The sequence below is a fragment of the Budorcas taxicolor genome, chromosome 5 (assembly GCF_023091745.1).
Source record: "Budorcas taxicolor isolate Tak-1 chromosome 5, Takin1.1, whole genome shotgun sequence".
In the NCBI taxonomy this organism is placed as follows: domain Eukaryota; kingdom Metazoa; phylum Chordata; class Mammalia; order Artiodactyla; family Bovidae; genus Budorcas; species Budorcas taxicolor.
Window position 1 is genome coordinate 152,350,285 of NC_068914.1, and position 24,907 is coordinate 152,375,191.

General features: G+C 55.7%; 2 protein-coding genes across 3 annotated transcripts; both read right to left on the bottom strand.

Moving 5' to 3' along the window:
* Positions 1-4,919: 4,919 nt before the first annotated feature.
* TMEM121B (transmembrane protein 121B) lies at positions 4,920-6,867 on the bottom strand. Its single transcript, XM_052640637.1, has 2 exons — positions 6,741-6,867; positions 4,920-6,535 (listed from the first exon to the last, which is right to left on the bottom strand). Exons 1-2 carry the CDS (start codon positions 6,865-6,867, stop codon positions 4,920-4,922), a joined length of 1,743 nt encoding a protein of 580 aa, XP_052496597.1.
* A 7,961-nt stretch (positions 6,868-14,828) lies between these two features.
* On the bottom strand, positions 14,829-24,907 carry HDHD5 (haloacid dehalogenase like hydrolase domain containing 5). Of its 2 annotated transcripts, none has more exons than XM_052640435.1 (8): positions 24,797-24,907; positions 21,101-21,304; positions 20,132-20,244; positions 19,184-19,277; positions 18,138-18,171; positions 16,429-16,603; positions 15,434-15,622; positions 14,829-15,327 (listed from the first exon to the last, which is right to left on the bottom strand). In XM_052640435.1, exons 1-8 carry the CDS (start codon positions 24,905-24,907, stop codon positions 15,042-15,044), a joined length of 1,206 nt encoding a protein of 401 aa, XP_052496395.1. In that variant the 3' UTR covers positions 14,829-15,041. The 2 variants fall into 2 exon arrangements, with proteins under 2 accessions (XP_052496395.1, XP_052496396.1); XM_052640436.1 differs by having other exon boundaries at positions 21,101-21,453; positions 24,797-24,853.

Sequence of the window (24,907 nt, forward strand, 5' to 3'; positions counted from 1 at the left end):
GCCGAGACCTCCCACCCTCCAGCCTCCAGAGCACCATCCCCCGATGATGTTGGGTGGGTGTCGCTGGGTGCAGATGCCCATGCAGCTCTCTGGGACGATCCCCCCACTCCCAGTCATCCTGTGCTCAATGTGCAGAGTGTGGGTGAGCCAGGTGGTGCCTGCAGCAGGGTGTCCCGGCCCTGTGGTCCCTGGCCTGGTCTTGGGAGACACTCTCCGCCTGGACCACGTTCCCCACAGACCTCGGACTTCTTCTATGCTGGCCCCTGAGACCAGATGACCCAGCTGTCACCATCCACCAGGTCCCTTTCTCATGACAGCTGCCCTTTCTTTCCTCACGACTTCACTGAGACACGATTCACAGCTCACACAGTTCATCACGGACCCTGTACAAGTCAAGGCTTTGGGGAGTTCAGAGTTCAGCAACCTTCAGCATAATCAATTTTGAAACATTTTTCTTCCTCCCCAAAGAAATCCAGCCCCCCTAATCATCACCCCATGACCCCAAATGTCCCATCGCTGGGCAGTCACTAATCTTTCCATCGGTAGGTGTCCCTGTGTGGACACGGTAGATATAAACGGAGTCAGGAAGATCCCCAGGTAATCCACCCTTGTTCCACTCATGTCCCCCCTCCTTCACTAGAGCCCCCAGCCTCACACTGGTCTCAGTCTAAGTATCACCCAAATGCCAAGAGCATCAGTTATGAATAAGGCCAGGTCTCGCTTTCCATACTATTCTGAACCACAGCTAGTGAAATTGTGCCTCACCCAGAAAGGCCCTTTGATAACAAGTGTCCTGTAGGCTGTGACCCCCACACCTCGGGGCCCTCCCCAAGCAGAGTGCACAGAAGGGGCTCAAGGATGCGGGAGGACCCCTGGCCATACAACCCGTGCGGATGTCCACAGCTTTTTCTCTAGGAAAGTGAGAAATGGCTAACAGGTCCTCTGGACATAGCAAGCCACACTGGTTCTGAACCAGCTTCTCTTTCTTGCTCAGAAAGGTCCTCAGAGGTGCTCAGGTTTTGGAGGGGCTTTTGTTCATCACTTTAATGTCCACTCTCGGCACCTGGAGCTGGGCCTCTGAACGCCTGCGGTGATGGGTTTTACTCATTTGCTGCTTATCTTTGCCTCGGGCAGAAGGGAGAAGGTGCTCAGCCGCGGGACTCCCAGCATGCAGCTCCTGCCCCTGCTTTTTAGCCAGAACCAGACGACAAAGGTGGTTTCTGTCTGCGGCCTTTGCACTCCACAGGAGCAGTCTCCCCTCCCAGGTAAACAAGGGAGGGGCCTTCCTGCAAAGACCTGCTCAGTGAGGGCCCTGCCCAGCCCTGCCCAACAGAGTCGGTTGTAGTTGTTCACATCTTAGTGGGAATCAGTGTCCCGGCTCCTTCCTCTCCGCAGCCTGAGAGGAGAGTCTGCCTGGGCCTGACTGAGGGCCTGCGGGACTCCCGGGATGCGGCTCCAGCCCCTGCTTTTTAGCCGGACGCAGACGACAAAGGAGAATCCAAGTCTGAAGGCTGCCCAGGGCCACTGGATGTGGTTCAGACCTGATTCCCTTGCTGACTGCAGTGCGACCTGCTGCAGGCAGCTCCATCCTTCTAGGCTCAGGAGCAGAGGGGAAGCTCCCTGGAGGGGCCGTGAGGGCCGGAGGGCCCAGGCCCTGAGCTCACCGACCCCAGGCCTCTGGCTGTAGGACTAGAGCCCCCCGACACGACCTCCCCTCTTGAGCAGCTCAGCCACGACAAACGTAATCAGATTGGTCATCTTAGCGTCCACCTGCATTTAGGGAGACGTGAACACATGGTCTTTGCTGCTCTGTGACTGTTATACTTGTTACGATTGTCCATGTCTTGAGGGAAGGACTGTCTCGGCACATGTCACCCCATTCCCACCTATAAGCGTATAGGTGCTCCTGTCCTGCAAGTGGGGAAGATCTCGCAGGCCAGGTGGACCTGAGCGGGCACGGGCAGAGCCGCCTGGTCTTCGTGGCTTAGACAGTACCGGCCCTCTCTGTGCAGAAGAACTACAACCGTGGTCTTATTTCTGCAGAGATCTGGTGCTCCCTCAGGCCGCCCGGCTCTCTGTGCTAAAAAAAGACTAGCACGGCCCCTGCTCTTCCCGAAAATGACTTCTGCTTCTGGCCTGTGCGAGGAGGGCAGAGGACTTAAGAAGTTGGCTTCTCAGCCTTTTCCCCCACTGGCAAGTTCTTCTCAGAGAGAAGGAGCCGAGGACGGGAGCCGGGCCGTGAAGCCCAAGGCCACTTCCTCAAGAGCCTGCCAGCCACCTGGAAGGAAGCAGCCAAGGAGGGCCCAGAATGCGAGCAGAGACCCGCAAAGTGATGACAGATGTTACAGTGACATTCAAGAGTTTAGCAGGGAAACCAGGACAGGCATGATCTTAAACCGCACAGGAAGCTTGTCACAAGTCTCAAGTTGTTTTTTTTTTTATTTTATTTTCAGAACAGAAGCTGGTTTTATTTTTAAAAAGAGAAGGAGAAAAAAAAACGTGATAAATGCCAGCGAGGTGCCACTTCCGTCCTCCAGGCTCCGACTGCCAGCTCTCTGCTCTTCCAGAAGAACCATGGACTCTGCAGCTGTCCGGACAGAGGGTCTGGGCCAAGCCCTTTCCAAACAGGGAAGGAGTCAGAGGCCCGACCCACCCAGCATTAGAGGCGGCAGCGCGGGTCCCACTCCAGCTTCTCCATGACCTGCACGGAGGGCACGGGCCCAGGGACAGGAAATCCCGCCTGCTGGGCCCACCACAGCATCTCCAGTTGGCGCCCCCGCACCACAGATGCCCCTAGCAAACAAGAAAAACGAAACTTCCGGGGCATCTCTTGTTGTGAGTAGGGCAAAGGAAGTAAGTAAAAGGAATCCAGAGAAACGTGGCAGAAGGAAGGGGTTGGCCCCCTGAGCACAAGTGATGGCACCAAGTGTCAGGAAGAGGACGTCTGTCCCCCGGTGAACAAGGGCCAGCAGCCGGGACCAGCCGCACCCGCAGTCTCTCGACGGACGGGGAGGTGCAGCTCGTCAGAACCCCCAGCAGACCCCCACCCCACACCCGAGTGGGGGCCCCCCACGTGTCGCAGTGTCACTCAGCAAGGAGAAGGGGGTGGGGCAGGGGCCGGCCTGGGCCCCCCATGGCTCAGACGCGGAGGGTAGGTGGCAGAGCAACAGCAAAGCTGGAGAGAGGATATGGGAGCAGAGGGGCTCCCCCCAGGGTCTGAGCCCCAGAACTTTGACCACATGGAGTTCAAAGGGCAAGAAGAGGGGTCCTGGGAGAGGAGAAAAGGCAAAAAAAGGAACAATTTGTTGTAAAACCCAACCAGTTGACCCTGGACCTGGTGGGCGAGGGGCTGGGAGCCCCAACACTGAGTGCAAACATTTTCCTCCCTGCCCCCGCCCCTAGAGCAGGGAGGCTCAGGACATCAGCCCCTCCTGTGTCTCTGTCTTCTGTCAACAACCCTCCAAAACAATGAAGGGCCTCAAAACATTCTCTGGCCCCCAGCACAGAACAGAGGCCCAGGAAGCAAAAGTGACGTGTCACTGAAGCCAGCCTGTGAGAGTCAAGCCAACGCCCATGACTTGGGGCACTTTGTCCGGGGTTTATTACACCACACAAAGCTGCCCAAGCACACGGAGGGGGGAGATCCTTACAAACTGTCCCCTCCCCATCCTGTTACCCTGTTACTCCACCCTCAAGACTGTATGTGGGCAACCCCTGGATATCAGCTGTCACTAGGGAGGGAGGCTGGGTGGGGTGGGGCTTGCCCACCCCCTCCAGTCTACCTTTTCCCTAGGGACTCCCTTGACCAGAGCAGAGGACAAAGGTCACCGCCACCCTTTCTGATCCACACCAGGCTTCCCAGAAGAAGGGCAGGGGGTGGGAGACGGGTTCCCAACTGATATCAATCCAGGAACCCCCACCAAAGCTGTTCTGAGCCGAAACCTGACCCAGCCCGCAACCAGCCTCAGGAAGGATGGGAGCTATGGGTGCAAAGAGAGGGAGAGATGGAGGGCAGCCAGCTGATCCTCCATAGACCCTGTAATAACACTGGCACCGAACCCCAGCGGGTCCAGTGGCCATGGTAAATGCGACGTCTGAGTCTTTGTCCTTATTTTTTGCAAGCAGCATCAGTGTGTGATACAACAGAAGTGGAAAGCACGGAGGTAGACACGCTCACTCACCCAAGAAAGGGTGCAGTTTGGTCCTTAGAGTATGGACCCCACCCCACAGCTGAGAGGAGTGGGGTGGGACTGAGGAAGACTCTGGGTGAGCTCCTCCCTCAGAGGAGGGCCCCTGGGCAGTCCCCAAGTGCCCAGCTCTGTCTGGGAACTAATTCATGGCCACAGATTCAGGTAGGAATGAGGAGTGTGGGTGGGGAGAACAGAGCCTCCCCAGATCTCCTGCTGATCTCAAGTGGCACAGGGTGGACACAAGGAAACAACATGCACACACATGTGTGTGCGTGCACACACACACACACACACACACACAGATTGCATCTATCATCTGGATGAAACATAACAGACACAGTCCAGGAACAGGGGACTCCAGGTCAATTTCCAGGTGTGGGACACAGGCCACTAGCCACAGACTAAAAGCAGCTGTCCCATCCAGCCTCCTGCCTGGGTCCCCCTCCTCCACTCTCCCCCACAAGGGAGAGGAATCAGGGTGAGACGGGAGAAGCAGGAAGCAGAGGCACCATGCCCCTGGAGGCTGGAACTCAGAATGGGTGTGGAGAACAGAGTCTGGCGACTTTCCTCCTTCTTTCAGTAGCTGGCTCACTCCAAGCAGTCTTGACCCAAAGTGCTCAGAGTGGTGTGTTGGCCCTCAGCCCCATTAACAGGTGATCTAGACTAGGCGAGGAAAGGTCCGAGGACAGGGAGCTGGGTTTCCCAACCCCAAAGCAAGACCCAGACCCCTCAATTCTGGGAGGCCACAGCCAGAGTGTTAACATAGCCATGGGCGCACCCCTCATCCTCGGAGACGCAGTGGCCCAGCTGGGGGGCTCCGGGCGCCGGTGGGGCGGAGGGTGAAGCACCGTAGCCCGACCTGGCCCGACTAGGGGACGCCAGCAGGCCCTGGTCCCAGCAGCCCTCCAGGGCCTCCAGGCCGCGGCAGCCGAGGAAGAAGAGATTCTTGAGCATGAAGACAGAGAGCGGTTGCTGGTAGCTCAGGGCCAGCAGGCAGCGCAGCGCCAGCAAGGGCGCGTCCACCAGGCAGCTGCCCAGGAGGCGCAGGAGACAGCTGCAGCCACCGGGCCGCGAGGCCCGGGCCCGGGGCGAAGTGGCGGCGTGGAGCTCGTAGAGCCAGAGTACCGGCGAGGCGAGCGCGAGGAAGTAGACCGCGAGGAGCAGATAGCGCAGGTGCGCGGGCAGCGGCGCGCGGCCGTCCAGCATCAGCTCCACCAGCGCGAAGCTGTCCAGCAGGTCCAGGCACGTGCCCAGGAAGCAGCCGGCGGCGCGGTGCCGCTGCGGCTGCAGGAGCAGGGGCCCCGCGGAGCCGGGGGTGGCGCCCGCTTCGCCGATGGCCCGCACCAGGCAGTAGAGCAGAGGCGCCGAAAGCGCCATGGTGAGGCGGAAGCCCGTGGTGCCGAAGGGCGCGCGCAGTTCGATGAGGTCCAGGATGGATGTGCCCAGGATAAGCACCACCTTGGGCGTGAAGGCGATGGAGTAGATGAGCCAGGCCAGGTAGGCGAAGGCGAACTCGCCGGCCGCCCCGACCGGCCCCGCTGGCCCCGGGCCACCCGCGCCCCCGCGCGCGCCGCGCGCCTTGGCGCCCGCAGCCCCGGCGGGGGCGGCCGGCAGGTGCAGGGGCGCGGCGTGCGGGTGATGCGGGTGGTGGGCGTGTGCACCGCCCCGACGGCCCCGGCTGTTCTTGGCGAAGAAGATGGCCCAGCCCGCCGCCACCACCAGGTCGGTGGCCACCCAGGAGCACCAATACAGGTCCGTGACGGCGATGAGGTACACGTCCAGCAGGCCGCCTTGCGCCAGCAGCAGCGCCACGGACAGCGCCTGGTAGCCCCAACGGCAGCCCGAGCCAGAGGAGCAGCCGCGGCGCCCACCCCCGCGGCCCGACCGGGCCCGGCGCCCGCAGCAACCGCAGCACGAACGGCAGGAGGGGCCGGGGCCGGGGCCGGGGCCGCCCGCACTCCCGACGGCCCCGGCCACGGCGCCCGCGCCCAGGTCAGCGGCGGTCATGCTGCGCGCGGAGGTGGGCGTGGAGGCGCGAGAGGCGGCGGGGGTCCCCGGGGGCTCGGCGGACACCAGCGGCCTGCTGATGCTGGCGCTCTCGTCGTCGTCCTCCCGCTCGGCGCCCGCGCTGCCGCCGCTGCTGCCCGAGCCGCTCCGGCCGCGCAGGAACCGGGGCTGCCGCCGGGCTGGGGGCGGGGCCGCGCGGGGGGCGCCGGGCGCGGGGCGCATTGTCCTCGGCTCCCTCCCGCCTCCCCGGCCGGAGCCGCGCGCCGGAGCCGAGCCCCGCGGCCGGGCGCGCGCGGTGACGGCGGCGGTGACGGCGCGCGGGGCGGCCCAGCCAAGAGCTGGGGGCGGGGCAGGGACACCGGGATTGGATTCGGGGCTGGGAGGGGGAGATCCGGGCCGCGGGGTCGGCGGGAAGAAGGGGAGAGGCCGCTGGGCGCGCAGGTTGGGGAGGAGCAGGGAGGACGCTGCCTCGGAACCCGTGGGGACTCGGAGGCGCCCCGTGGGAACGCGGGGGTGAGATGGGAGGTGATCGCGAGGTCCTACCCGCTGAACCCCTGGGCTTTAGGGACCGGGTGGCCTTGGTCTCCGTGTAGACCGTGCCCGAGAGCAACCAGGCTCGGACCTCTGCAGGCACCAGGGCAGATTTCGCCTCTGCTTCCTCCAGTGACATCTCCACTCCCCATTGGGCCACTCTGCCTCTCCCTAAGGCCCTTAAAAGCCACTGGAAGAGTCAGGCCATACTGATTACAAGGACCATAAACAGACATATATTTCTACATATTTATGCCCCTTGCCTGCTTGGTTCAGTGGGCACCATGGGGGAGGTACCAATCTACAGTGGCCGGAGAAGCTCTCTGAATACAAACGCTGGGAAGAAAGGAACAGAAAGAGGACGGCCCCAGCCAAGCTGGCGCCCGGTATTCTCTGAGGTTCTTAAGGCAGGAATGGGAATCAACTGGAAGAGGCAGCTGCAGAGGAAAAATAAAGAAACACCTAGAGGTGCAGGTGTGTCGACGGACACAAAGGACCACAGCAGTGATGCTGAATGCTGTAGCCAGGCAGTGGAGAGAGCTCTGTCCCGCCAGTCTACAGGTGGACGTGGGGTTTCACACAGCACGCGCCCGGCGCTCACGTGTTCTGTGTCCAGTCCTCATGCGGGCCCAGCAGGTGTCGTGGTGGACAGAGCTCTGTCCTGCCAGTCTGCAGGTGGACGTGGGGTTTCACAGCACACCCCCAGCATGCACACATTCTGTGTCTAGTCCTCATGTGGGCCCAACAGGTGTGGCGGGGGAGCTGAGCCCTGAGTTGATGGTCTCAGCTCAACCACTGGGCCTGTGTGGTCTTATTTCATCTCTCTGAGCCTCGGATTATCCAGTTGCAAAAGGGGACCACCATTTGCCTTCCCAGGCTGTTGTATTAGGAGGTCATGAGCTGGGAGGGTTTGGCACAGTTCCTGGTGCAGAATGTGTGAAAGGTTAAGTGGTGTCATCATTACAACTGCTCATTTCTCCACCCTTGGGGACACGTACCAGCTCAGACCACTCTTGATTGTTTTCTGAGCTGGATCCCTTCCCAAGACCACACTGGGAGCTCTGCTGCCCGACAGCTCTGGGCTTCGCCAAGCGCCAGGGAGCCGAGCAGTTCTTGTTGGGAACAGCGGTCCTTGGAGCTGGGCACAGGCTTCAGGGCATGAGAGATTTAGCCCTGCCAGCTGGCACCAAGGCCACCCACCCGGGGCAGTGGGGGGGGGGCACTCGTGAGTGTCACAGCAGGTCCAGGTGAAAAAGTGAGCTGGGGACCTGCCAACTGCTAATGGGAGTGATTACAGCCGGGCTCCCAGCCTCCCCTCAGGGAGAACACCAGCCAGCAGCTAACCTGAAAACTAGCCTATAATTCCTGCTCGTCAACCAAGCAGAAGAAGCAGAGACGCTGATGAAGGCAAAGAACCGGGCTCCTGAGCAAACACTGATGGCTCTGTCCTCACCCCAGCCTAGGCCTGCTACTCTAGCCATCCACTCGGCTCCCTCCTGCCCTCGCCCATCATGCCAGCCCTCGCCCAGACCCCCCCAACCCCCGCCAAGGATAGGTCTCCTCCCTGGGAACTTAGGTTGTACCAGATCTTTGAAGTTATCCTTGCATTTCTAGGGAATGGACTCCAGTCGCTCAGAGTAACTTCTGAATGAGATTCTTTAGCCCCATTTCTTTCAGGTCTGAGGCCCTGAATGAAAAGGGCACAGAAAAGAAGGATGAGAAATCAGGGCACACAATGGAGTATACCGATGGTCTGAGTCCCAGAGGGTCCTCGGTGTTGCAGTGGGTTATGTCTAATCTGTGTACACACTCGAACGCACACATGCACACACAGTGCCTTCGCTTCAGCCTGGGAGAACCTTGACAAAGATGTGGCTGGGATGAAAAGAGGGAAGTTAAGACTTTCTCATATATAAATTGAGTGCAAACATCCCACAAGGACCTGGGAAAGGGAAGACACACTCGCCAAACAGCTCCCAGGCTCCCAGGGTCTGTGCTTACGTCTCACACTCGATACCCAGGGACAGAGACAGAGGGATGGCACTTTGCTTCCAGACCTCCGACTCCCAGCCCGGTGTCCTCACCTGCCCACCACACTCCTTCTCATAAGCCTAGGACGGCAGCCTGGGAGTGGGGAACAAACTAAGCAGGTTTCTATCCAAAACCCATTTCCCTGAGCACCTGTTAAATGCCAGGGGGTGGAGGGGAACACCAGGTAAAGCTTGTTTGGAGACCTGATACCTCGTCCGTCCGCCTGGAGCAGGGAGGCCAGGATGGGTTGAGAGAGAGAAGACACGCCCAGTCAGCTCAGCAGCCCAGGAAACTCAGTGAGCAGGATCGTCCCCACCCCCAGCACCAAGGTTTAATACCACAGATTTATAAATATATAGATTCTTTCCTGTAGAGGAAGACTAGGTCTCAGCTTCTTTAAGACATAAAATTAGATACAAGTAACAATTATGAGACTGTTATTGTTTGGTTTGTAACATATATACATCTACCATGTACAACAATAGAACTAAGAGGGGAACAGAAATAAAATACAAAATACATAGAAGCATGTTTTCTATTTCTCACTGAAATTACATGGGTATAAATCATAAGATACAATGCATATTATTAGCTTTAGAGCAACTACTAAGAATATAACTCAAAAAACCATTTAAGAGACTTCCCTGGTGGTCCAGTGGCTAAGACTCCACGCTCCCAATGCAGAAGGCCCAGGGTTCAATCCCTGGTCAGGGAACCAGATCCCATGTGCTGCAACTAAGACCTGGCACAGCCAAATAAATAAATATTTTTAAAGAACAGTTTAAAAATTATTAAAGGAATTAGATGTTATACTAGGGAAAAAAAACTCATAGTACCAAAAAATGAAAAATTTTTTAAAAAAGAACTCCAGGTTTCAAATATATAGTCTTTGAAAAACATTAATAGATGTATTAAGCAACACATTGCTGCTGCTGCTAAGTCACTTCAGTCGTGTCCGACTCTGTGTGACCCCATAGATGGCAGCCCACCAGGCTCCCCCGTCCCTGGGACTCTCCAGGCAAGAACACTGGAGTGGGTTGCCATTTCCTTCTCCAATGCATGAAAGTGAAAAGTGAAAGTGAAGTTGCTCAGTCATGCCCGACCCTCAGCGACCCCATGGGCTGCAGCCTTCCAGGCTCCTCCGTCCATGGGATTTTCCAGGCAAGAGTACTGGAGTGGGGTGCCATTGCCTTCTCCACTAAAAAGACTTAGTAACTTTAAATAATATTATCTGAAGAGGGGATATATGTATAACTGATTCACTTTGCTGTGCAGAAGAAACACAACATTGCAAAGCAACCATGCTCCAACAAAAATGAATAAAAATATATATCTGAAGAAAATCTCTAGAATGCAGTAGAGAGAGCTAGAAGCGGTAACATACTCCAAAGACACACTGAGTAGATTGGGAAGATCCAAAATATGCCTAATAGAAATTCCAGGAGGAGAAACTTGAAAGAGTCAGGGAAAGATGATAAAGAAATTACAGCTGATAATTTTCTAAAACCGGTGAAAACTTCAACCCACAGATTTAAGAGTCACAAGGAACCCTAAACAGGAGGAATAACTATAAACATGCTGCTAGATGCTCGGATGTGAAACCAGAGAGCATCTACAGGAAAGGACCTTCGGAGAAGCCGTGACAGTGAACCACGGAACAGCAGTTAGATTGACAGCAGGCTTCTCATAAGAAATAACACAAGCCAGAATGCAAAGGATGGTTTAAAAAAATAAAGTTAAATATATCCGCAATCACACTAAATGTCCTATTAAATGAGACAGATGATTGGGCTCAATTTTTTTTTTAATTCCCAGCTATATGCTTTTATAAGAAATATTTCTAGGGACTTCCCTGGTGGTACAGTGGGTAAGAATCGCCTGCCAACGCAGGGGACACCGATTGGATCGCTGACCTGGGAGTATTCCATATGCCAAGGGGCAACTAAGCCTGTGAGCTGCAACTACTAAAGGCCGCAGGCCTAGAGCCTGTGCTCCACAGCAAGAGAAGAGCCAGCTTGCCGCAACTAGAGAAAGCACTCAAACAGCAACGACGAGCCACCCAACCGAAAATAATAAATAAAAGAAATCTCTCTAAAACATAAAGACAAAGAAAGATTGAAGGTTGAAGAGAAAATGTAGACATATGTATTTTAATGCATTTATATAAATAAACCAAGCAAATATTAACTCAAAACAGCTAGCATGACTTGGGCTTCCTGGTGGCTCAGTGGTGAAGAATCCTCCTGCCAATGCAGGAGACACGGGTTCGATCCCTGATCCCAGAGGATCCCACACACTGCGAAGCAACTAAACCTATGCGCCACAACTATTGCATCCGTCCTCTAGAGCCCAGGAACCACAGTTACCGAGCCCACAGGCTACAGCTGCTGAAACTGGCACACCTAGAGCCCATCCTCTGCAACAGGAGAAGCCGCCGCAACGAGAAGCAACTAGCGGCAAGGCCCTGCTCACCGCAACTAGATAAAAGCCTACACAGCAACGAAATCCCAGCACAGCCAAAAAAACGAAAGAAGTAAAAATGATGGCTCAGACGGTAAAGCGTCTGTCTACGATGTGGGAGACCTGGGGTCGATCCCTGGATTGGGAAGATCCCTTGGAGAAGGAAATGGCAATCCACTCCAGTACTCTTGCCTGGAAATCCCCTCCAGTACTCTTGCCTGGAAATCCCATGGACAGAGGAGTCTGGTAGGCTACAGTCCATGGGGTCGCGAAGAGTCGGACACGACTGAGCGACTTCACATTCACGTTCAAAAATGATAAAAAGAAAATGCCTTTAAAAAGCTAGCATGATCATATTCGCATTAGAAAAAAATAAACTTTATACTCAAGAATATTTTTATGAAATAAAGAATTTCATCATATAGTGATAAAGGAGCTGGCATAGTAGTTAGGGTATACACACTAGACCTAGACTACCTAGGTTCAAATCCTGACTCCACCACTCAGAAGCTAGGTGACCTTGGTCAAGTTACTTGATCTCTCTGTCTTCAATTTTCTCACCTGTAAAACGGGGACAGTAATTAATAGCACCTACTTCATAGAGTTGTTATGAGAGATGGAAGGCACCTGGATGTCTGAGTCACCACCTGGAGGGGAAGACCAAGAGCAGCACCCAGCCCACATCAGTCTATGAAACGAGCGAGAAATACCTTGAGTGCGTTAAGCCATATTTTCAATGTACATGTTTCTGAGAGCTGTTTTGTCCCATTTGTTTGTATCCCACCCTCTGCCAAGAGAACACTGTCTTAATTTACTGTAACTTTTTAAAAATGTTTGAAATCCCATAGGACCAAATCCAGGATCTTCTCCACAACAAGGCAGTTCTTCATTTCTTTCAGGGGCTCAGTAAGTGCTCCGCAGGCATTTGTTGAGTGAATAAATAAAGAGGAAGTTAGAGACACAAAGGAAAGAGCAGACAAGAGGAGACACCCCTTGGGCTCCAAAGGGAGGTCCCGGATGCTGCAGCTGTTCTGGTAGGAGTGAGATCCATAGTGGGAGAAGGGAGAAGGCTTTCAAACCAGACCCCTCTTCTCTGTCTCCTGAAAAAAGAGAAGATGACGTTTTTTGGAACCAAGAGCTGGAGGAGGCTGGAAGCAAAAGCTGAAGCCCTGACAGCCTCGCAGCCCTTCACAGCAGGAGACAATCCTCGCACCTCCAGCCTCTGGCAGAGGCTGCCAGGAGCCCCCGGCAGAGAGCAGGCAGGCATCCCCGCACGACCCAGCTCTCCTGCACCACGCGGTACGGGGGAAGTGACAAGAGAGACTGGGGGAACAAAGCTATTCTAGCCGAGATATTTTAAAAATCCGCCCTCAAGGCAGCATCCGGTTGCTACAGCAACCCTAGCTCCTGGGGAGGCCTGACCACCCACTGGCTCTCCACCTGCCTCAGCCCAGGGGTGTCCTCGGGAGGCCTGAAGCTGCCAGCACCACGGGGACACGGAGGAAGCGTGGGGTTCCAGCACCAAGGTCAGGGCTGGAGACCCACGTGGGCACCTCATGGTCCACTTCTGCTCTGGGCTGATCACTTTATTCTGAACACATGCTTACTTCCTGTGCAGACTGACTCATGGAGTCTTGCCGAAACACAAAAAGGTAACTTTTTCACTCAGTCAGGCTGAGCAATGAAGCAGCTGGGTGTGGATTTGGTTCCAAGGTCTGGACAAAGCCCCAGAGGAATGAGCCCGGTCTGCAGCCTAGCGGCCAGCCCTGTCCTTGACCTGCGTGAGTGACCTGCAGTCACCTTTCCTTCCTGCACCCCGCCTGGAAGGGCCCCTACCACCTTCAGGAAAAACCAAGGGTTAGAAAGGGAGAGAAAGGGCCACAGGGAGAGCAGCTGCCAGCCACAGGGCAGAGCTGGGGGCAGACACACACACTGTCACCCCATCCCTTCAGCCTGGGGCTCCGGCAAGACCCTGCACGCGGCCACTCCCAGCGTGGCTCCCCATTCCTGCTGCACTCTCCCTTCACTCTTGGGGGCCTCCTGGGCCCAGGGAGAGCTCGCAGGTCTTAGTTGTGGCTTGTAGGATCTTTTAGTGACAGGAACTCCTAGTAGTGGCATGTGGGATCTAATTCCCTGACCCGGGATCGAACCTGGGCCCCTGGCATTAGGAGCATGGACTCTTAGCCACTGGACCACCAGGTAAGATGCATTGCAGGAAAGTTCTTTAAAGGGACTCTAGCACCACCAGCTCCATCTTTGCCCTCTTCTCTCCATGGAACGTGGCTGAGATGCTGAGGCCATCCATGCCGCAGGTAGGCAGGCCTGCATGCCAGCAGGGTGGGCAGCAGAGTCCTTGAGATGCCTGCCCCGAATGCCGTGATGCTTAGACAGCGTTGGAGACACTGGTCAGGCTTCTGAGACAGGCAGCTGAAGAAAATCCTAAACAGCACAGTGTGGTACCTACAACAGCTCCTTTGTGACGTCCACCATCTACAGACGGGAAGGAGCTGGAGAAGAGTGGGGATCACTGCAGGTGAGGCCCCTGCCCTCCCCCAAGGAATAGGAGGGAGAGAAGCCACGCCTGCCTGTGGGTCTGCAGTCCTGCCACACACCCAGCACGTGGGTGAGGGGACCCAAGAAGGCACCAGCGTGGACAGTGCACAGAGCGCATCTTTTAGAAGACGTAGAGTAAGGAGTGAACTTAGGTCACGGGGTGATGGGGACCTCAGGGAAGATAATGCAAGACAGTGGAGAGAGCGATTTTGTTTTCTGTTTTTGTTTGCTGTACCAGGAATCTGAGTTTCCCACCCTGGGATGGAAGCCAGAGTCCTACCCATCGGACCAGCAAGGAAGACCTTGTTTTTACAGGAATTTGAGGGAATCCTTCTGAGCAGTCACATCCCCAGATCCTGAAAAAGGGATGGAGCTTTGTGGATGTAGAAAGTAAGGGAATCGTTAAGTGCAGAGGCCCTGAGGCAGGAGGGCCTGACTGCAGGGACCTGATAAGAGAGCTGGTCAAAGCCCTGCTTTGACTGGGGCTGTGAGGGGCGTCAGGGCTGGAGGGGTTCTGCAAGCGAGGGTGGGCTGCATGTGAGGAGCTGCTGCTGCTTGAAGGTGAGGGGCTCTCCTGCAGGGCCTGTGGGCATGGTCTTGCACAGGAACGGGGAACAAGTTATTCACCCTCCCCCTCGTCCCTCCCAGGAGCAGCCCAGGGAAGAGTCTGAAGGAGGGAAGGAGCAGAGGGCTATGTCAGCTGCAGTAGGATGGGGACCGGGGCTGGCTGGGGGCGGGCACATGGCGAGTGGGGGCCACAGTCCTGGAAGAGATGCGTGGGATGACTAGGATGACTGGGAGAGCAGCCAGGAACATGAGAGTTTCTAGAGTCACCGCAGGAAAGGCCCCTCTTTCTTTCCACATCAGGGAAGTGGTTAAGTCCGTGGTGAGGCCTGGGTCAGATTCAATCCTGCACAGACCAGGCTCGAGGCCCAGATTGCAGTGGGCTGGGGTCCACACTCTCACCAATGCCTCAGATCACACACTCCACTTGCCCACCATCCTTCCCTACGCAACTTTTTAGTGTATTCCAGACAAAGCGTCATAAGACACAGCAAAATGAATATTTATTATTGTACAGTTATTTTCACTTAAAAAAAATAGGTTCAAAGTCTCTGGGAAGTAAGTTAAAAGACCATACAAAATAGTGTCTGAGAGTCACAGCCCATGCTAGCAGCAGGCAGAGACCCCCACTGGGTGAGGATGCTGTCTGCATGGGCACGGGAGGGGCTGGGGGGCAGCCAGCAGGCCCACCCCCATCCCTGGGCCCTAGAGAGCCCAGCCCTCCTTGCAGAGGACCAGCCGCACAGCCTCATGCAAGTCGCTGACCACGTGGGCTGCCTCCAGGAGCTCAGGCCTGAAGCCGAAATCCCGGTGTCCGTGGAACGGAGACCCCTCACTGCCCGGGGCAGGCACGGTGGGGCTGGGGGCCTGGGGACCATACACACCCGTGCACACCAGGATGGAGGCGCAGCTCCGGGCCGCTCCCTCCTGCTGCGTCTGCAGGTGCTGGTGGAACAGGTTGGCCCCGTAGACATCGGACATGGGGTTGTCGCTGGGGAGAGAGGACCCAGTTCAGTGTGGCGGGAAGCGGGCAGGGTGCTGTCCACTCGGGGTGGAGGGGGGCTGGGGCACGAGCACGGGGGAGGAGGGGGGCTCACCCCACGGCGTAGAGGCTCCGGATGGGAGCGGCCCAGCCTCGCCGCACTGCCTGCTGCGCCAGCAGGCCCTCGGCGTACCGGTAGGTGAGGAGGCTGGGCTTGCCCGTGAGGCCCGAGTAGCACAGCTCCCGGCCTGTCAGCTTGCGGTAAATGGCCTCCAGGCACAGCAGGAAGGTCCCGTGGCCAAACCTGTCAGGGAGGTTTCAATTTTGACATTACTGAATGAACAGGTGACATCAAATTGGCTTTATCAACAATAAGTCACCTCCTGCCATTCGGTCCTACATAACCCACTCCCTTTACCTATCGTCAGCAAACCTGAACTCTAGGAAGAATGTTCCAGAAGACAAGCCTGACCGCGAGCTGTGGAACTGCATTTTAAAAAAGCAACGAGAGCTACCACAGTGACCTGTCCCCCTTGGGCGGCTGCGCAGTGGCTCGGGGTTGGCCCCCGCACCAGTGACGGACCCACCGCACAGCTCATCTGGAGGCAGGTGGAAGGGATGTCACTTGTTCGCCTGTGGCCCCAGACAAGCCCAACAGTACCAGCAGCTGCCCTTCCAGGGAGGTCACCTGGGGGTCAGCCAAACCTGAAAATCCTTCCTCTTCCCTCCCCTGCGTCTTATGGGCAGGACACCAAGGAGTGGGAGAATGAGCACCTCGGGCGAAGGCAGGGAGGGGAGGGGAGGGCGCGGAGAACAGGGCCTGAGCCCCACTCGGGCTCCGCGGGCCAGAAGGAGCCGTCCTGCTGGACACTGGCGGGCAAGCGGGGGTAACCCCCACCTCGATCCACCACCCGTGCTCCATAAGCGGCAGTGTTCCTTTACTACCCAGTATGTGAAGTGACCCTGGAGACCGCTCCCAGAGACCAGGTCACCATGGCAACCCCGGGGCCTAGAGGAAGGGGTCTGAGCTCAGAGCACCCGGATGGCTGAGGAGCCCCCAGCAGCTGGAGGCGGGGACCCAGGGCTGAGGCGGGGACCCCGTGTCCTCACCTGGGCATCTTGGCTTCGGCCATCCAGAGGAGGTCCGTGTTGCTGGCCAGGACGGGGAGGTGGGGGTAGGGGGCCGTCGCCAGACCCGTGCCAGGGTTCCCGTCGCTGAGGAGGACATCGGTGATCAGCTGCAGGCTCGTCTCCCAGCGCACAGGCTCCCCCAGGAGAAGCACCCCTGCAGAGCGCGGACGGTGAGCCACGGCGCAAGGCGCCCCTTGGGGAGTCCTGCCGAGCCCGGCCCCAGCCATTCCCCCGGGGTGCATGGCCCTGGAGAGGGCACAGGTCCCAGGAAGTGGACAAAGCCGAGCCAGGAGGAGCTCCTGAGGGCTCCTTCGTGTGTCCACCTGGCCATCCAAGGGTTAAAAGCAGAGGAGCAACAGCCCCTGCTGACCGACCCTTGCCCAGCACCTCAGCCACCCGGTCACATCCCCCGAGCCCCAGGGCCAGCTGGAAACACAGTGGAGAGACAGGGTCACAGGGCCGACACTGCCCACGCCCCTCTGAGACTGTAGGCTAGTTCTCAGCGTGTCTCAGCCTCGGCTTCCTCAACTACATAAGGACAACACTCACTGCTGTGCGGAGGATCAAAGTGAGACCCGGCAGAACACGCAGGCTGAGCTGCCCACAGGCTGCCCGCGCCAGCTTCAAGACCAGGCGCTGGCCAGTCCGCAGCCTGCTGGGCAGCGAGCCCCAGGGAGCTGTTTTCATTGTCACAAGGACTGGCGCAGTGAGGGCTGTGGGAGGGGCCGGGACTCGAGGGGCTCAGGACAGCCCTGCTCAGTCAAGCCCCCCAGGTCTACTGACAGCTGACACACAGAACAACCTGCTTACCAAATCTTAATTCCATTCCCCACAACATATTTTTTAGTAGGGTTTTCATAAACACAGATTTTTTCCAAAATGTAACTATCATGTTAGTCATGAGAAGACTGCACTTCATTTCTTCAAAACTTTACCAAGATTTATTCCCAATCGGGAAAAGCACATCACCAGTGATGACACTGCCCCTAACTTGAGTCACACTGAGGCATACCTACACACCTGTGAACACACTGCGTTTGTCACAGAGGCACACCTACACACCCGTGAACACGCTGCGTTTATAGCTGTGACACTCCCGGGGATTCTACTTTTGCTATGATCATTTTGCTACTTAACTATGTTCTCTTGGGTAATTATTACATACTGAAATGCAGATTACCTTACTAAAAAACATTTCTTTCTCCATACAATTACGGCTTTCGAGTGAATTAACCTTTGTGTATGGTGGTGGTGGTAGCTGAGGCACTAAGTCGTGTCCGACTCTTGTGACCCCATGGACTGTAACCCTGCCAGGCTCCTCTGTCCATGGGATTCTCCAGGCAAGAATACTGAAGTGGGTTGCCATTTCCTTCTCCATAACGTTTGTGTATAGGAAAATTATAGTATCTATGAGAACACTCGGAATAGTAAGTGGAACCACACAATATTTTTTCTGTTGCCCAGGCAGAACTGGGTTCAACAGGGCTGAGAAACACTGGGCCAGGTTACCTTAGGTACCTTTCCACTTAGATTTTCCACCTTTACGATTTTTCTGGAATAACGAGGCAGGTGGCATGGGGGAAAGATCAACAGCTAATGTCTCAGAGGTGGTGAATGGCAGATGGAGACCAGAGCCCAGTGTCTAGCACCCTGCCCACACTGCCCGCATCACGCAGGGACCTCATTACCTTCAATCGCAGGGAAGTCACTCCTTGGAAGCGGCTGCAAGAGACCAAGAAGAGACCGTCAATGCCACGGTCACCTGGTTTCCAGGGGTGGGACGTGTGAGGACAGACAGAGGGTCCCTCGGTGTGGCCCAGGCCGAGGAGAAGCTGACAGGCCGAGGGGGAGGTTCCCAGGGAGAGGGTGAGAGCGCCCAGTGGGGGCACCACGTGTGAAGGTCAGCCAGGGGTCAGCTGCTCCACTGTCTTCTTGCAGCAAGGATGGGAGGTGCCGGTCTGGAATCAGGCGGCCGAGAAGGAGATGAGCCCAGGAGGGATAGGAGCCTGGTGTCACTCCGGGGGCGAGGCCACCACTGACTGCAGTCTTGGGGCCCATTCCTTCCAGAAACAGCTGCCCAGGTCTCGGCTCTGCCAATGACCAGCTGAGACCTGGGCCAAGCACGTCCCTGGAGGCTGTCACTGCGCTGTCCTGAGAGCTGGGGTGACGCCTGGCTGAGGACACACTGTGCATGGCTCAGAGGCAGGGGAGGGATGGGAGCCACACAGACCAACAGAACCAAGCCTGTCTGCTTTGTAACAACTGTGTCATCATGAGGCAGAGAGGGAGATACAGAGCTCACACAGGGAAGGAGAGGGCGAAGGGCCGGCAGAAGACAGCAGTCACTCTAGAGGGTCAGTGACAGGCCCTGTGACCACTGGCCACAAGAGAGAAGGTTCAAGTATGAACCAAACCCAAAAGGAGCCGGGCGCAGACACTCAGAACTGCTTTCCCAGGAAGCTGTCCCACCAGGACAGCCCTCTGTAAGGGGCCCCAGGACTGCAGAGCCGCGATCAACCCTACAAAGGCTAGCATCCTCCCAGGTGACTGGGAGAGCTGGTAAAGCACAAAGCCACCAGCTGGAGGGGATGAGAGGACTCTAGAAGGAGAGAGGACAGTCCTCACCACGTGCATCTAGGGACTAAATCCTCGGCCAGTCGTGTCCTGCGAGGGACCTGCTCTCTGGGGGCAAGGCTGCAGGGTCAGCGAGGGGGGCCCGAGCATGTCCCGTTACCGTGGTCTTGGGCCGCCGCTGCAGATCCACCATGTCCAGCACAGGGAAGGCAGCCCGCAGCTCATCCACTGTGACCAAGTGCTTGAAACCCAGTCTGCAGCAAGGTCAGGAAGCAAAGTGGCCAGGGCAGGTTGCGGGGGGAGATGCCTCTGAAAGTGAAGGAAGCACCCCAACCCGATCAAGCCCGCCTCAACCCTAGACAGAGCACGAGGCCAGCACGCACCAGGAGATACTGCATGCAGGTGTGGGCGCCGGTGGTGGGCACCCCCGAGCAGAGGCACACAGGAAGCCCCATCCCCGAGCTCACACTGGCCCAGAGCCAGGAGCACCAGCGCTCTGAGGACGGCTGAGAGAAGACTCCTCGGTGAGAAGGAGGCTGGGCAGAGACTGGAGAAGCCAGGCCGGATGACACCTGGACGATGGGCAAATGGACCAGGTTCAGTCTAAAGGGGATGGGGGACACAATGCAGCCTCACCCTCCAGCGCTCTCTGCTGTGCTCCTTCCTAAGGCCCTTCTCGCTGCCTCCAGCAGGAGCCCTGATGAGGCAGCAGGCGTGTGCTGCTCTGGCCCCCAGGGCGCGGCTGCCCACGCCGGAGCTCAGCTCGGGTTCGCAGGAGCAGCAAGTGAACAGGATGCTTCAGAGCGGGGACTGACCCTTATAAGCACACGCCTGGAGGTGAGCTCCACGCAGACGCGCACTGAGCACAGGGAGCCGTGGGGCCCAAACCGAACCACAGAACCGCCTGGGCTCTCGGGCCACGGTGAGTCAGACTCTCCAGGGAGCTGCCCAGTGGGCTGACGGCGGTGAGCTGGCTTTCAGGAACCCCCAGACACCAGGGCTGGACACCTGGGAGCTGCCCTCCCTCCTCTTGTGGGCACCGAGCAGGCTGGGCCCCAGTCCCTTCAGCCGGGCGAGGACAGCAGAGCTGGAAGCAGCAGAAGGATACGCTCGAGCGTTTTCCACCAGGGGCCCCTGCCCAGACACCAGCATCCGCCTGTCATGATGCTGCGAGAAGAGCTTCATGGGGCTGTGGGACAGGATCACCTGGTCAGGCTGCACCTGCAGGGCGGCCGAGAGAGGGAGAGCAGATGACACGCAGGCGAGGGCAGGCGAGGGCAGCGTCGGGAGCAGTGGGGACACGGGGAGGAGAAACGGGCCCAGAGGGGGCCCAACTCTTCTGGAGCTACCCCAACATGGGTGAGGGGCCCGGACAGCAGAGCCTGCAGGAGCTGTGGCCACCACAGGCCCCGCTCGCCCTGCTCCCCACACCCCGATCTCTCAGCCCTGCTGGAAAACCACAGGGTTCATGCACGAGCTCAGACCTGCCTCTGCCTCTGACAGCTTTCAGTTCTAAATAAAACCTGGCTTTTCAGCATCTATGCTAATGGTGACCTCAAACACCCACTGTCTGGACACCAGGGGAGGACCAGCCTTGTCCCCAAGCAGTGTCCCAGCCACTCGGCAATGGCTCTACTCTCTAGGTTTCATGAGGACTCTTTCCAAAATCCAGATCCACTGCCAACACACGCCATGTGGATGCTGGGGGGTGAGAGCTGCTGGTGGGCGAAAGACAAGAGCTCCAGCACGGTGCCACCCTACTCGTAAGAAAAGAGCACTGTCACCTCAGCACCCCCCAGCACATGGACACTTAGAAACACGTGACCCTGAGGCCCGGGAGCAAAGACGGAAATGGCCAAGTCCACAGTGCTCATTTCCATAAAAGAGGACTCTGCCAATGGGGCTCTCTCCCTGAGTCTGGCCTTGAGCTTCAAGTTATTTTTCCAGCGGGTATGGAAGATTTACCCTGGCTCATCCACAGTGTCCCCCACCCCCGGGCGAGGGTGCAGTCAGTGTTGGAGAGGGGGTTCCATGGTGGGGGGAGGTCCTTGGCCTCTAGACTCCATCACGTCCTCACCTGGAAGCCCAACTGGGCTGACAACTCCTCGGCTTTACTGCACTGCGAGATGTTCCCAGCATTTGTGACGAAGACCACGGGCACCCGCAGCTGCCCCTGAGGGTCCAGCAGCCGGCGAAAGGCCTCCTGCGCGGCAGGGATGACCTGGTGGCCCCTCACCAGCACCCCATCAATGTCCAACAGCAACCCAAAAGTGGGCGGGCTCTGCACGGAGGGGAGACGAGAACGGCCCAAGTCAGGCAGAGGGGTAGTGGGGTGGGGAGGCGAGGGAGGAGGCCTCATCCCCACCCTCGGGCCAGCCGGGGCCGCGAATTCCAGAGGTTGACTTGGGGTTGCCGGCCAGGCAGATCCATCTGCAATAGAGAATTAGGCCTTTTCAGGTATTTTTAAGCATGTAACTACTTGGTTAAAGTTATTTTTGCATAACTGATATAAAGGATTACTTTAATTTCATTTATTTATTTATGGCTGTGCTGGGTCTTTGTTGCTGCATGCGCTTTCTCTAGTTGCAGCGAGAAAGCTAGTTGTGTGTTTCTCTAGTTGTGGCGGGTGGGCTCAGTTGCTGCAGCTCCCCGGCTCCAGAGCACAGGCTCAGCAGCTGTGGTGCATGGGTTTAGATGCTCCACGCGCTGTGGGATCTTCCCCGAGCAGGATTGAATCACCGTATCCTGCGCTGGCAGGCAGATTCTTTACCACTGAGCCACCAGGGAGGTCCCTAAAGGAATTTTTTAAATTGGAAAATAGAGAAACTCAGAAACAAGCCCAGGACTTGAACACGACGGATCAGTATTTCTTTTGATCGCCTTTTTCTAGCCTTCTGTTGTTATGTGGCTGAGACTGCACCTTATATGTATGATTTTGTGCCTTGTTCTTTTTGCCTGACGTGAAACATTTTAATCTATTGCAACAGCCTTCATAACCACCTTTTAAGTTTTACCATAACAGCACACACAGAGCTTTTAAAAACCACTCAATCGCTACAGATGACATAGAGAAAAAATGTTACGATTCCTGCTTCCTCTTCCACCCAGTGCCAACCCCTCTTGGTATTTTCCAGAAACCCTTCCTGGATGGTGCTACTTTCTCATCTTTTCACCAACACACAAAAGGCACTATGCTGTGCTTTTTTCCCATCTTCTCTTCACTGGTCTCTCTTGGTTTTCTTTCGGCATCAGTACACACAGCCTTACATCCTCCATGTTTCTGGCTACATAATATTCTCAGTGAATATTCCACTAATATTAGGTTTCCCTTATCTCACTTAGGTTTCCCCATATTCTGCTGCTACAAATTATGTTATAAAGAACCTCCTCCTGCTTGCTGATTTATCCATATTACGGACATTTCCTTAAGCTAGATTCTTAGAAGCAAGGGTAGCAAGCCAAATGGGTACAGACATTTCAAAGACAGAACACCTCCTAACAAGCTGTCTTCCAAAACATGTATCAGCTCACATGGACCCTGGTGCCCTTGCCAAAGAGGTTTTCACAATATCAAAGAGTTTGTTAAGAATCAAATGTCTTGTTAGTTTCAAAGTTAAAAAAAAAATCTCCTCTCAATCTGCATTTCTTGGATTTACAAAGTTGAACACTATTCTCTTTTTAAAAATTCAACCCACCTCTTATGTTATGAACTATTAACATACAAGACGTTTTTCAACTGTCAGAAAAATCCAACCTAACCTGTTTGCCATTTTCCTTTTGTTTGCATCAGCCAAGTCAAGCCACTCTCATCACACACATATTGTGCTTATGTTCAGAATATCCTTATTTTCTTGGAGGTGCACAGAGAAGAATTTAGGGTTGGAATAACAAGATATCAGGGATTCATTTCAAACTCTTAGAGCCACAAAATAGAAGAGGATGGAGGGAGATAAGCAAAGCAAGTACAGCCAAACATTAATAACTGCTGATTCTGGAAGATGGGTCTATGCAGTTCATAATACTGTTCTTAGATTTCCTTTTTAAATACACAGTTAAAACATAAGATAGCTTGTTTGTGCTGATGACAGCAAAAGCTGACCATAGTTTCATTGCTCTTAGTGGCCATATTCTAAATAGTTTGCTCTCTTAGACATAAGAATCCACAGACCCCACTACTAAGAACAAGAAGGTCTCAGGACAATTTGGCAGTGACCGGGCACTCCCTCATCTATTCCTGTGGGTGTGTAAACTCTACCTCCAACGATCAGGTGTGTGCAGTCACAGAAACAGGATCTAGCCACCAACTGAGTGAGTCAAGGCCCCTCCATCATTAAGAACAGGAAACGGGAGGACTGGGGCCTGGGGCTTCTCTTACTGCTCAGCTTCTCTGAAAACCTAAAACTGCTCTAAAAAATAACATCTATTAATTTTTTAAGTGAAGTTTCCTAGAGCAAAGGAAACAGGATTAGATTTTTTTTCTTCTCATTCTTTTTATTCTCTTCTGTATTTTTATTCTATATCACTTCATTATTTTTAATTAGTCCTGGGTATCAGGCTAGATTTTCTAATTAAAGTTCATATTTGTGGCAGTGCTAAAATGTGTGGTTTTCTACTATACATAAAATAAAGAAGGAACTAATATATAGCACAGGGAACTATACTTGATGTTCTGCCATAACCTATAATGGAAAAGACTCTGAAAACACATATAAATGTGTGTATATATACACATATATATGTATATGTACACACACACAATTAAATCACTTTGCTATACGCCTGAAATTAACACAATACTGTAAGTCAACTATACTTCAATTTTTAAAGTGTGGTTTTAAGATTAGTTTGAAATGAAGGGACAACGAAGATGCTCCTTTGTGTTTCTGCTCCTTATCTGGAACTGGTGGATGTGTTTTTCAACAATAGCAGCACAACCACCATTTGGGACACTGTCCACTCCGACTAGCTCCATCTCTGCAGTCCCTGTGACAGGTACTGCCTACATCACACAAAGTGCCCGTGGTAGCCTCTTGCAAAAACACTGCATGCTAAGGGCTAGCCCTGACGCCGACGTGCTTAGTCGCCGAGTCGTGTCTGACTCTTCGCGAACCACGGACTATATAACCTGCCAGACTCCTCTGTCCATGGATTCTCCAGGCAAGAATACTGGAGTGGGTGGCCAGTTCCTTCTCCAGGGGATCTTCCTGATCCAGGGATTGAACCCATGTCTCCTGCATTCCAGGCATTCTTTACCGCTGAGCCACCAGGCAAGCCCTGGATTCAACCAACTGTGACGGCAAACCTCACACACCAAGCGGGTTGGTGCATCCGCGGATGCGGGGCCCAGCTGCGGGATTCAAGCACCCGAGGGTTTCGGCGTCCCCTGTGAACACCAAGGGGCGGCGGTAATTTGCCTTAAGTCACACGGGGAGTGCGTGGCCCGGGCAGGGCTGAGCCCGAAAGGAGCGGCATCACTTCCCCCTCCTCCCACTCTCGCCACCAGGAAAGTGGAGAAAGTCAGGACCTGGGGGGCTGGGGTCCTGCCTAGGGTCCCGAGTCCCCAGCCCCCGGGTCGCCCCCGCGACGGGGGGCTGTGCGCACGGAGCCGGGGAGACAGTGACCCGCGTGGCAGGCCCGCAGGGGACGTGACGTCGCCACTCGCGGCCAAGGCGGGAGAGTGGAAATGACATCCAGAGATCGGGAACCCAGCTCCGAGTCCAGCACGCGAGGTCCCTCGGGCTCCCGCCGCCCACCCCGTATCCGCCGCCCTCACCTGCGTTCCGCCGCTCGCGAAACGCCTGCCCCCGAGCCACGCGGCCGCGCGCACCGCCCGCCGCCACAGCCCCGGCGCCCACCGCGCCGCCACCTCGCCGAGCGCAGCCAT

Bases quoted from the DNA above. Each gene is read 5' to 3' on its own strand.
- HDHD5 (XM_052640435.1), bottom strand. From the start codon at position 24,907: ATGGCTGCGCTCGGCGAGGTGGCGGCGCGGTGGGCGCCGGGGCTGTGG. The intron at 18,172-19,183 runs GTAACGGGACAT...GGTCTCTTGCAG, and splicing joins AGCGGCGGCCCAAGACCACG to CCGCTTCCAAGGAGTGACTT. The intron at 16,604-18,137 runs GTAATGAGGTCC...CGCGCTCTGCAG, and splicing joins TGACTTCCCTGCGATTGAAG to GGGTGCTTCTCCTGGGGGAG.
- TMEM121B (XM_052640637.1), bottom strand. From the start codon at position 6,867: ATGTCACTGGAGGAAGCAGAGGCGAAATCTGCCCTGGTGCCTGCAGAG. The intron at 6,536-6,740 runs GTAGGACCTCGC...CCCCGCCCCCAG, and splicing joins AAAGCCCAGGGGTTCAGCGG to CTCTTGGCTGGGCCGCCCCG.